Consider the following 12,930-nt stretch of genomic DNA (forward strand, 5'->3'; position numbering starts at 1 on the left):
ATTTTTACTATTTTCTACATTGTAGAATAACAGTGAAGACATCAAAGCTATGAAATAACACATATGGAATTCTTCAAATAGCCACCCTTTGCCTTGATGACAGCTTTGCACACTCTTGGCATTCTCTCGACCAGCTTCACCTGGAATGCTTTCCCAACAGTCTTGAAGGAGTTGCCACATATGCTGAGCACTTGTTGGCTGCTTTTCCTTCACTCTGCGGTCCGACTCATCCCAAACCATCTCAATTTGGTTGAGGTCGGGGGATTGTGTAGGCCAGCAGCACAACATCACTCTTCTTCTTGGTAAAGTAGCCCTTACACAGCCTGGAGGTGTGTTGGGTCATTGTCCTGTTGAAAAACAAATGATAGTCCCACTAAGCACAAACCAGATGGGATGGCGTATCGCTGCAGAATGCTGTGGTAGCCATGCTGGTTAAGTGTGCCTTGAATTCTAAATAAATCACAGACAGTGTCACCAGCAAAGTACCCCCACACCATAACACCTCTTCCTCCATGCTTTACAGTGGGAAATACACATGCGGAGATCATCCGTCCACCCACACCGCATCTCACAAAGACACAGCGGTAGGAACCAAAAAAACAGTCTAATGTCCATTACTCGTGTTTCTTGGCCCAAGCAAGTCTCTTCTTATTGGTGTTCTTTAGTAGTGGTTTCTTTGCAGCAATTCGACCATGAAGGCCTGATTCACACAGTCTCCTCTGAACAGTTAATGTTGAGATGTGTCTGTTACTTCAACTCTGTGAAGCATTTATTTGGGCTGCAATTTCTGAGGCTGGTAACTCTTATGAACTTATCCTCTGCAGCAGAGGTAACTCTGGGTCTTCCTTTCCTGTGGCGGTCCTCATGAGAGCCAGTTTCATCATAGCGCTTGATGGTTTTTGCGACTGCACTTGAAGAAACTTTCAAAGTTGAAATGTTCCGTATTGCCACTTCAATTTGCTCAACTTGCCATTGGCTCAACCATTGGTTCAACTTACCCCAAGGCAAACATTTGACTATTTTAGCCCACACAGCTATAAGGATTCCATTTTATGCTGGGTTTAGGACCTCATATTGACCCCAACTGATGTATAGAACAATCTTAAAATGATCTACTTTGGTTTAGATACAAACATCATGAAACCTCTAACACAATAAATTCATATGACTTGGGGAAAATCTGTTTTTTGGACCGAACTTGCTTACCACTTTTTCCACGTGGTTTCTTCCTTAACAGACTCCATGAAATGATGACCTCTTCCTAAATATTTGGTAAAAATATTAATTTTGTGTATGGTTTCCTAGAAACAAGGGTGGCTCAACTTACCCCACTCTCCCCTACGTTTTATTCTGCTGTAGCTCAATGTTTCAGCAGTAGTGTGCTCTTTGAAAGATATGAGAATGTGGACTTTCCCCTTGATAAAGTTGATCTATTGTAATATTATCAGTGTGTGAATGGGTAGAAAAGCCTTCACACACAATGTATTAAACAGTATGAATGTGAATGATTGTGAAGGTGTGTCTATGTTTGTAAGTACCACCATGCACAGTACACACATACTGCCTAAGCATGCATGTGTGTGTGTGTATCAAATAAATCAAGTTTCAGACAATGATTGAAAAGTTAAAGGCTATTGTTACGGATACAGGTATCCTGTGTTTTTGTGTGTTTCTACTCTTTCTGCCCTAATCACAGGTGTCCTGTATGTTCCTGATTGGTGGTCGTTGAGGTGTCTGCTGATTGGACCAATCAGTGAACATTCCTGTTAATTGCACCACCTGTTATTCGTTTGTTCAATCACACATCCCATTTTATAAAAACTAGACTTGTGTTTGTTGAGAGAGAGAGACTTTTTGCCATATGTGAGTATGGACACGGGGGTGTCCTGTGTGTTGTGTACTCGCTAGTTGATGATTACCCTGTTTAGTAGCTTTGTGTGTTTTTTTGGGAAAGGGGGTTTAAGCTAGATGCCCTTGGGCGTACATTACCCGTAGGACGAAATCTGTCTATAAACACCAGTTAGACCTGAGCGGACCACCCACTGTATTTTTGTATGGTAGCAGTAGCCTAGCGGTTCTTTAGGCAGGCTAGATCAGTTTAGGGGGTTTTACACTATTGTTTCATTTCTTGGGTCCTGCTCAGCCCTTTTTCCCAAACCCTTACCGTGTGTTCATAAATAAACACTTTGTGTTTGACGGTAGTTCATGGTAGTTGTGTCTTATTTGTTCTCACTATTCCATGCCACACTTATAATTTACATGAATTTATGTTACGGGTCTCATGTCCATCCACCCTAGATGTTTAGAGCCACGGGGTTCGTAACATAAAGTGGGGGCTCGTCTGGGATCCTATCTATCCCATGCTACTCATGTAAATTAGTTAGTGTCTGGTTCAGTGTTGAGCTTAGCAGCTGTAACTACCTGTTTTTTTTGTGTGTTCAGTAGTCGACGGCTCGTGTTGCTAGTAGGATGGCTACTTTTGAGTTGGAGGCATTTTTGGAAAACCCTACGTGGGAGGTTTTTGAGAATTGTCGTAGAGTGGATCTACAGGCTTTGGCTGACCACTTTTCTGTACCCATACCAAGGGGTATAGTGAAAGCAGAAGTTAGGGAAGTAGTGCTAGCGATATTGTTGAGCGAGCGAGTGCTTGTGTTACCGCCGCCTGAGTCTGCTGCTCCTGTAGGGGATGTGGTTGCTGTTTCTGTAAGCCCATCAGTGTCTGAGGACGAGGCTAAGGCTCCAGCCACATTGCCCCGTTATGACCCACTCTCCCCACTGACTGACAGTGATGCCAGGATGGATGTCCGCTCGACACGGCTCCAAATAGAGGCGGAAGAGCGGGCACAAATCAGGCAAGACAAGCTGGAGATGCGTAAAATGGAACTAGAGGCAGAACAGGAGACGCGTAAGCTAGAGGCAGAACAGGAGACGCGTAAGCTAGAGGCAGAACAGGAGACGCGTAAGATGGAACTGGAGACGCGTAGGCTTGATCAAGAACTGGAGACGCGTAAGATGGAACTGGAGATGCGTAAAATGGAACTAGAGGCAGAAACAGCGAGGTTAGTCTCTGCTCATACTATGCCTGCTAGTGAGCCAGCCTCACCAGCGGTGTCGTCTGCTACATTTGATATTAGTAGACAGATCACCTTGGTACCTGTGTTCAGGGAGTCAGAGGTTGATTCCTATTTCAGTGTGTTTGAGCGTATAGCGGTAGCATTGAAATGGCCCGACGAGGTATGGTGCCTATTACTTCAGTGTAAGCTAACAGGTAAAGCCCAAGAGGTTCTGGCAGCGCTACCTCTTGAAGACAGTTTGAATTATGAGGTGGTCAAAGCTACTGTTCTTCGTGCCTATGAGCTTGTTCCTGAGGCATATCGACAGAGATTTAGGTCTCATAAAAAGTCTCCTACTCAGACTTATGTGGAGTTTGCTAGAGACAAAGGAAATCTGTTTGACAAATGGCACAGTGCTAGTAAGGTAACTGATTTTAACTCTCTACGGGAGTTAATCTTGTTAGAAGAGTTTAAAAATTGTTTACCGGAACGCATTGTAGTTTATCTGAACGAACAGAAAGTATCCTCACTGTCGGAAGCGTCTGTATTGGCAGACGAGTTTGTGTTGACGCATAAGAGCGTGTTTTCGGCTCGTACGGAGAGCCGGGCTGCGGAGTTGCTAACTTTTAATCCTAGTCGACCAGCAGTACATCCAGCACGCCCAAAAGATGTGCGTCACTGTTTCTATTGTCATAAGGTGGGACATTTGGTTAGTAATTGCTTTCTGCTAAAACGCAAACCGGGGATGCCTCGGCACGCCAGGCCGCCAACGGGTGTTGGGCTGATTCGTACGGTTGTAAGGCCGGAATCAAGACAGAAGCCTCATAGTGAATGTGGTTTGAAAGTCCCTGTCCCAGATCACAGTTATGAACCGTTCATTTTTGAGGGGTTTGTTTCTATATCAGATGACGAAGCGTCTCAGCGTCCAGTTAGAATCCTCAGAGATACTGGTGCGGCGCAGTCGTTCATACTCGCTGATGTGTTGCCCTTGTCCAGTAATACATATTGTGGTTCCAGTGTGTTAGTACAAGGAATTGAAATGGGTTTCGTCCCAGTGCCATTGCACTTTGTGAACGTACACTCTGAGTTAGTCAGTGGATTGTTCAGAGTTGGCGTACGTCCTATGTTGCCAGTAAAAGGTGTGACATTTATAATGGGCAACGATATTGCCGGAGGAAAGGTAATACCCATATTGGAGGTATTGGATAAAAGTGACCAGTCTCTCTCCGAGGAGCTGGCACAGGGTTATCCAGATGTGTTCCCCGCTTGTGCTGTCACACGTGCTCAAGCACGACAAGTGGGTGAAGTGATAGATTTGTCAGACACGATTCTATTCAGAGAGTGTGACCCAGAGGATAGTTCGGGTGCTACCTCTGGTAAGCTGGTGCAGTCTGACCAACAGCCCAGAGAAAGGAAGAAGGATGTGGAACTTGTTGCTGAGGCCATACAGTTACCAGTTACTCGTGAGCAGCTGATCGCTAACCAACAGGTTGACATTAGCCTGGCTAAATGTTTTTCTAGTGTTGTCTCAGAGGAGGAGCTAAAGAAGAAAAACATGGCATACTTCCTTGATGGTAATCTCCTCATGCGTAAATGGACATCCCATGTTGACGCTGGCGGAGATTGGAATGCTGTTTACCAAATAGTGATTCCTACAGCCTTTCGACCAAATGTTTTATCCCTCGCTCATGATCACCAGTGGTCCGGACATCTGGGAGTCACCAAGACTTATGATCGAGTTTTGCGACATTTCTTTTGGCCTGGTTTAAAACAAGATGTGGCTCAGTTCTGTCGGACTTGCCACACCTGTCAAGTAACTGGGAAACCGAACCAGGTTATTTCCCCCGCGCCTCTTTGTCCCATACCGGCCATAGGTGAACCCTTCGAACATGTGATGGTTGATTGTGTTGGACCATTACCAAAAACAAAATCTGGTAACCAGTTTATGTTGACAATTATGTGTGTGGCCACCAGGTACCCAGAGGCCATTCCTCTGCGAAGGATTACTGCTCCGGTGGTGAGTAAAGCGTTGATCAAATTCTTCTCAACTTTTGGATTACCTAAGGTGATACAAACTGATCAGGGTACGAATTTCCTTTCTAAACTTTTCAAACAAGTGTTAAAATCCTTGTCAGTTATACACCGTGTGTCAAGCGCATATCACCCAGAGTCTCAGGGTGCGCTTGAACGTTGGCATCAGACCCTGAAGTCTATGCTCCGTAAATATTGCTTGGAATCTGAGAAAGATTGGGATGAGGGAGTTCCTCTAGTGTTGTTTGCTGTCCGTGAGACAGTACAGGAATCCCTAGGGTTCAGCCCAGCTGAACTGGTGTTTGGACACACCATGAGAGGACCTATGAAAGTCCTTAAGGATCAGTTTTTGTCACAAGAGTTGTGTGTGAAAGAAAATGTGTTGGACTACGTTAGTCGCTTTCGTGAGCGCCTACATGCTGCCTGTGCTCTAGCAAAGGAAGCGCTGTCTTCCTCACAGAAACGGATGAAACGACACTATGACACACAGGCTGTTTCTCGTTCACTGCAGCCAGGTGACCGAGTTCTTGTGTTGTTGCCTGTGCCAGGAGCGTCATTGTCAGCACGTTTCTCTGGTCCTTATGTCATTGAAAAGAAACTAACTGAAACTGACTATGTGATACAGACTCCTGATAGAAAACGCCAATCTCGTGTGTGCCACGTTAACATGTTGAAGACATACCACAACAGACCCGTTACTCAGGTAGACAGTCCAGAGAAACTGGCCGAGTCGGCTGTCTCTGTTGCTGCTACGGCTGTAGTGGGAGGTCATGTTAATGATGTGGACGGAGATGGTTTGGAGTTGCGCAATACTCAGCAGCAGTGTGCTAGATTGCCCAATTCAGAGATGCTGCTGTCTCTCCCGTCAAGCCTGATTCATTTAACGGACAGACAGTCAGATGATATTGTGAGACTATTACACAGCTTTCCATGTCTTTTTAATGATGTTCCTACATGTACAAATGTGTTAGAACATGACATTAATGTTGGAAACGCTGCACCTATCAAGCAACATCCTTATCGTGTCAACGTCGCTAAGAGAAAGATAATGAGGGGGTGAGGTCGGTTATTTGCTGGAGAATAACCTGGCTATGCCAAGTTCAAGTCCTTGGAGTTCTCCGTGCATTCTGGTTCCTAAACCTGATGGGACATCCAGATTATGTACGGACTATCGGAAAGTCAATGCGGTCACAGTGCCCGACTCGTTCCCGTTACCCAGACTGGATGACTGTATTGATACTGTTGGTGCTGCTACTTATGTAACCAAATTAGATCTTCTAAAAGGTTACTGGCAGGTGCCGTTAACCCCACGTGCCTCCGACATCTCTGCATTTGTGACCCCAGATCACTTCCTACAATATGCTGTCATGGCATTTGGGATGCGGAACGCACCAGCCACTTTCCAACGCCTGGTTAACACAGTATTGGCTGGAGTTCCTAATTGTAGTGCTTACCTTGATGATCTGGTCATTTATTCAACTGAGTGGTCTGATCATGTTAACACTCTAAGGGTAGTGTGTGAACGTCTAGCAACCGCTTCTCTAACCCTGAACTTAGCAAAGTGCGAGTTTGGGAAGGCTACTGTTACTTATCTTGGTAAACAGGTCGGCCATGGTCAGGTGCGCCCTGTAGATGCCAAGGTCTCAGCTATAAACGCATTTCCCGCACCTACCACCAGAAGAGAGCTACGCCGTTTTTTAGGGATGGTTGGCTACTACCGTAGTTTCTGTAAAAATTTCTCTGCGGTAGTTGCTCCGTTAACGGATTTGCTCAGTCCGGCGAGAAAATTTGTATGGTCTGAAGATTGTTGTACTGCTTTCAACACTGCTAAAGCACTCTTGTGTAGTACTCCTGTTCTTGCTGCGCCAGATTTTGAGCGGCCGTTTAAACTGGAGGTAGATGCAAGTGCCAGAGGTGCTGGTGCTGTTCTACTGCAGCAAGACCAGAGTGGAGTGGACCATCCTGTCTGTTATTTTTCACGGAAATTTAACAAATGTCAGACAAACTATTCCACCATTGAACAAGAAGCTCTAGCTTTGTTGTTAGCTCTGCAGTACTTTGAAGTTTATGTTGGTTCCAGTGCATTACCAGTGGTAGTGTATACTGACCATAACCCCTTAGTTTTTCTCCACCGGATGTACAACCAGAACCAACGCCTTATGCGTTGGGCACTTGTCGTGCAAAATTATAATTTGGAGATCCGCCACAAAAAGGGGTTAGATAATGTGTTGGCAGATGCTTTGTCTCGTGTGTAATGATCTAGGTTTTTTTTTGTTATCCCGGTAGGATGATTTGTGAATTTGGGGGTTGTGATAGTACGTGTGTCGCAAACCATTGTGGTTTGCTCTTTTAAGGGTGGGAGTGTTACGGATACAGGTATCCTGTGTTTTTGTGTGTTTCTACTCTTTCTGCCCTAATCACAGGTGTCCTGTATGTTCCTGATTGGTGGTCGTTGAGGTGTCTGCTGATTGGACCAATCAGTGAACATTCCTGTTAATTGCACCACCTGTTATTCGTTTGTTCAATCACACATCCCATTTTATAAAAACTAGACTTGTGTTTGTTGAGAGAGAGAGACTTTTTGCCATATGTGAGTATGGACACGGGGGGTGTCCTGTGTGTTGTGTACTCGCTAGTTGATGATTACCCTGTTTAGTAGCTTTGTGTGTTTTTTTGGGAAAGGGGGGTTTAAGCTAGATGCCCTTGGGCGTACATTACCCGTAGGACGAAATCTGTCTATAAACACCAGTTAGACCTGAGCGGACCACCCACTGTATTTTTGTATGGTAGCAGTAGCCTAGCGGTTCTTTAGGCAGGCTAGATCAGTTTAGGGGGTTTTACACTATTGTTTCATTTCTTGGGTCCTGCTCAGCCCTTTTTCCCAAACCCTTACCGTGTGTTCATAAATAAACACTTTGTGTTTGACGGTAGTTCATGGTAGTTGTGTCTTATTTGTTCTCACTATTCCATGCCACACTTATAATTTACATGAATTTATGTTACGGGTCTCATGTCCATCCACCCTAGATGTTTAGAGCCACGGGGTTCGTAACAGCTATGAACAGGGAGACTATCAATAAGATAGGGAACTGCATGGACTTTGGAAAAGCCACTCCTTGAAAATACACGACATACTGTTAGTGAAACACAAAACAAATTCAATTGATAAAACAGAATGATATCTCAAATGACTCCGATACAGATATCTTACAGATTACAAAAACACGATGAGAACAAATCATATACTGTAATCTTACATTTCCTGCTGTTCAATGGCCATTTCAATGAAATATATACTCATTTAACAATATAACCATTTATTAGAATCTTGTGTAATACAAAATACTGCTACCATTCCATATATTCTCAAACCCCTATCCCTGCCCACAGAGAATAGCTCATTAAGACAACTTTGTCCAACTAGCCTGGATCTTTCTGGAATACTAAGACTTCACTGTCATCACTTCGATGGGGTCCTGAGTCATTAGCACTGGCTGTGGGCTAGAAAGTGAGGGATCATGGGAGATCAGCAAGCCCCCAGCCGGAGGGTTTTGTGTAGATGGGATACAGCTTATCTCAAAATTGACTTTTTGTAGCAGGTTAGGAGAATTAACGTAGCAGGTTAGGAGAATTAGGTTAAGGTTAGGAAAAGGGTTAGCTAAAATAAAATAAAAATCTACTGTTGACGTCAATTTGACATAAGCTGTATCCCTTCTAGACATTACCCTGTTGGAGCTTTGTCTTAGGCTGATTAATGGGTCACATACTCCTTGTGCTTCTCACGGGGTCACATTGCCACAGGAAGGCCACATGGGTCTTACTCTGCAGCTCCACCGAAATGTCACCATAGGAACTACATCTTGTGTTCTCACACACAGAAAGACCCCATGCTAAACACACAGTACCTATTAATGCCAGAATGAGAAATAAATAGTCAAAGAAAGAGAACACAAATCCAAATTTGTATTACAGTATGTAGCGAAGCAAGTTTAATGACAATGTAATGCATACAGCATAACCATGTGATAAAATGTTAAATGTAATTCTTAATTTCTGTCATTAAAACATGACATTAGTCATTTTGATAGGGTGAAGACATATCAGCAGGATCTCAACAAAAACAAAGCAGGCATTTTTTAACATGTGGTGTGGATGGCCTTTCAGAGGCAGACCCAGCTGCTGTGGTACCACTGCTCCCCACACCTGCTACAGGTCACAAAGGTCATGGCATCCTGGTCTGCGGTGGCCTGGCGGACCCACGCCGGCAGAAACAGCGTGCCCCGGGACACTTGCGTCACCCTGCAGTCCGACCCCTCGCACCGCCTGCACCGCAGCTTCTGAGTGGGCGTCCCCTCCACCCCCTGGGGGAGCTGCCTCTCGCTCACCCCCCGCGACGAGTACTCCTCCCTCAGCCGCTGGAGCTCCTCGTTGGCCATCTCCTCCACAGACATCCCGGCGAAGACTTCCGGCCCCAGGCTGCCGCCCAGGAGACCACACCGAAGGTGGCTGTTTTTGGGGTTCCTTAGGTTGGCCACCTTACTCCTGATGCATGCCTTGTATTTGGCCTGGTTTGTACGGTGCAGAGTGTGGATGTGCACCTCTATGACCCGGGCCAGATCTGCAGTCTTCCCCTCTGCCTCCTTGGAAGTTTCTGGATCGAGGGCACCAAGGAGAAGCTGGAAGCACTTTGTCCTCAAAGCTGACTCAGAGGAATCCTTACAGGGAGGAGGGGTACCCAGGGAAGTGGTGGCAGGAGATTCTGACTGCTTTGAGAGGGTGGGCAAAATTGACCCCGAAGACGAATCACCAGCTGCCTGCCACGATGACACCCCTTCTCCCTTAGCTCTCCCGCACTTGGTCCCATTTGGGAGTGTTCTGTCCTCGAACCCAGTATGGAAAACCACATGTTCACAAGACGCACCCAACTCCACTGGTTTAGTAGCATCACCAGCAGCTAGGCCACCTCTGTCTGCCAGACAAGTTATGTCAGCCAGTATACTGTCTCCAACGACAGTGAATTCTTCTCCACTTCCCTTCTCCTTTGAGATGTGATAGGGGTGACTGTAGAGTTTCTTCCATTTTGACAACAGGTGCTTGACTGTTCTTTTCACTGAATGGTCTAAGCAGGTTTTGAGGAGTCTGTAAAGAACCCTGACGATGTCTGTGCCTTGCAGCTGCTCACAAGTCACACAGACATTATCAAGGGCGGTCAGGAGAGGCATAATGTTGCCATAGTTACCCGCCCTGTTAAATTTGTCAATTTGGAGAGTATGATGAGTGATCTGTTTTGTGTCCATGGTGGTCATATTCTTAAAGACTGTGGTGGGAGAAATACATTTATATGCAATTTAGGCTACAGCTTTTGTAGGGTCATGACATTTGGTTAGATATTTGCATTGGAAACCCTTGGGCCTACAAACACTTTTTTTTTATGCAATGCTTTGAAGTGTGGCAGACACATGTCAACAGAATTTTGAAACCAGATTCTAAAATGCCGCTAATGCACTTCAGGGCAGGCTACACGGCATCTTATGTTGGGAAACGGAAGCTTTGATGCAATATGTTAGCTAAATTCTATCACACCAAATATAATTTCAAAGCACCAAACGTTATTCATACTCCTTTTCGTTAAGAAAATTACAGCGCAGTAACTCACTCGAATCGAATTGCAGTTCTCGAGCTGTCGGACGCCATATTTGTTCTGTTTTACAAACCATATATCCGATAGAGGGCGCGGCTCTGCCTGGCCGTGTTCAACTGTTATTTCTTGCAACATTGTAACAGAGAGGAAGAGGCTAAGCGAGAGGGTTTACTCTGCCCAAAATCTGTCGACGAAAATAACACCATGAAGTGAGACATTTTTGTATGGAGGTCAATGAGTGTGTTGAATTTGCTAGAACAAAATAATTAATATAGCATTTGCTACGTGAGGCTTAATTGATCGAATAGAAGTTTCGTAATGGTTATTTTGTTACAAATGTATTGATAGAAGTCGACGCACGTGGCATTTCGGCAACAAAAAAACAACGATTTTATATCGGAGTTGTGCCTGTTGTTCACACGCGTGCCCCAAGCAGAAGGTCCCACCTACGGACTCCCGTTGGACAAGTATTTCCATTGTTAGAGCGTTCACTCGACTATGTTGTCAATATAATAGAACATCTTTGATTGTAATAATGTCCATGTGACTTTTTGCCATGTATGTTTACATTTCCATTATATCAAATATATTGTAGGCTAGGTAGAAAAATATATTAGGTAGAAAATATATAATAATAATTAATATTATATAAATAAAGTCATATCTACCCATATCACATTGTTTTAAAGTATTATTTTGAGGTCACACCTTGGTCAGCCATAATAGTGTTTGTTGTGGAGTTGTTTGTGGAGAGTAAGTGGCATGTTGGAGCATGCTCTGAAGCAGTAGTGCTGAAACCAGTGAAATGTTCTGCAATGCAGCCAATGAATGAAAGCTAAGAAAATGAAGTATACAAGCAAGATGAGGCAAGTCTGTCAGTTGTTGTGAAATGGAATAACTTTATGCTATGTAATAAAGTTAGCAAGTTGCGGGAGAACTGTGGAAATGGGCACATGACATCTGGGTTGTGAAATTGTGGCTAGCAAGATTGCCGCCAAGCAAATGGCTAAAGTAGAATAGGCATGAGGATCTTTTCCCCTTCTTTTGCTTGAGAACTTTCAAAGCTAAAGGTTTGCAAAGCGACAGGTGTTAGATGAATGGGTTTTGAGCTATTCACTGTTTGCAGCCACATACTGGTAGGTTTACAGTTAGAGCAGTAGGCATTGCTAAGGTGTGGCATCGGACAGGTTTACTGAGTGGGGCCTTGTAAAAGTTAACCAGGATAAAGTTTAACACACACTGACTGTGTGAATGTGGCATATATTATATTATTCATATATGTAATTATTATTGAATGGGCAGTGTGTTTAATGGCATAACTGACATAGGCTACATTACATAAGCAGCTGTGCACAATGCGTTTAGTCTGTTAACAGAGAATGGGTTGTATGTACACATTGAAGTCAACAAATTTAAAATAACAAAAACTAAAATAAATAAATAAAAATACAAAAACACACTGACTTCAACCTTAGGCATTGTTTTGCCATGACATCATGGTTTGTATTGAAGAAAAATAAAAAAAATTATATTCATGCAGTTGTGCCCTAGAGCAGGGTTTCCCAAACTTGGACCTGGGTGCACGTTTTGGTTTTTTCCCTAGCACTACACACCTGATTCAAATATTAAAAGCTTGATGATGAGTTGTTTATTTGAATCAGCTGTGTAGTGCTAGGGCAAAAACCAAAACGTGCACCCAGGGGGGATCCCAGGACCAAATTTGGGAATCCCTGCTCTAGCACTACACCCATTGGCCATAGAAGGTAAGCAGAGTAAAGGTATTGGTATAGTGAGCCCTTGTGTTGGGGGGATTTGTAACTCTTTAGTCACATTTAACTCTACCCACATGTACATGTTACCTCAATTACCTTGACTAACCGGTGCCCCCGCACATTGACTCTGTACCGGTACCCCATGTATATAGCCTCCCTACTGCTATTTGATTTTACTGCTGCTCTTTAATTATTTGCTATTTTTTATTTTTTACTTATCTATTTTTTACTTAACACTTTTTTTTATTTTCTTAAAAACGGCATTGTTTTTTCACTGTAAGGTCTACACCTGTTGTATTCGGCGCATGTGGCAAATACAATTTGATTTGATTTAGCTCTATTTTTTATTTGATGAATACAAGGTGACCTTTTCAATAAACTAAGGGAGAGTTTCACCTTTTCTCTGAAAGCATACATGCAGGTGATAGTTACA

The 12,930-nt window shown here is 44.0% G+C and overlaps 1 protein-coding gene across 1 annotated transcript; it reads right to left on the minus strand.

Moving 5' to 3' along the window:
* Positions 1–9,044: 9,044 nt before the first annotated feature.
* Positions 9,045–11,144, minus strand: LOC121535919 (transcription elongation factor A N-terminal and central domain-containing protein). Its single transcript, XM_041843135.2, has 2 exons — positions 10,741–11,144; positions 9,045–10,401 (listed from the first exon to the last, which is right to left on the minus strand). Exons 1-2 carry the CDS (start codon positions 10,799–10,801, stop codon positions 9,245–9,247), a joined length of 1,218 nt encoding a protein of 405 aa, XP_041699069.2. The 5' UTR covers positions 10,802–11,144; the 3' UTR covers positions 9,045–9,244.
* Between the last annotated feature and the right edge of the window lie 1,786 nt (positions 11,145–12,930).

Source organism: Coregonus clupeaformis, chromosome 29, assembly GCF_020615455.1.
Source record: "Coregonus clupeaformis isolate EN_2021a chromosome 29, ASM2061545v1, whole genome shotgun sequence".
NCBI classification, from domain to species: Eukaryota; Metazoa; Chordata; class Actinopteri; order Salmoniformes; family Salmonidae; genus Coregonus; species Coregonus clupeaformis.

Bases quoted from the DNA above. Each gene is read 5' to 3' on its own strand.
- LOC121535919 (XM_041843135.2), bottom strand. From the start codon at position 10,801: ATGGTTTGTAAAACAGAACAAATATGGCGTCCGACAGCTCGAGAACTG. The intron at 10,402-10,740 runs GTGAGTTACTGC...CTCCCACCACAG, and splicing joins AGAACTGCAATTCGATTCGA to TCTTTAAGAATATGACCACC.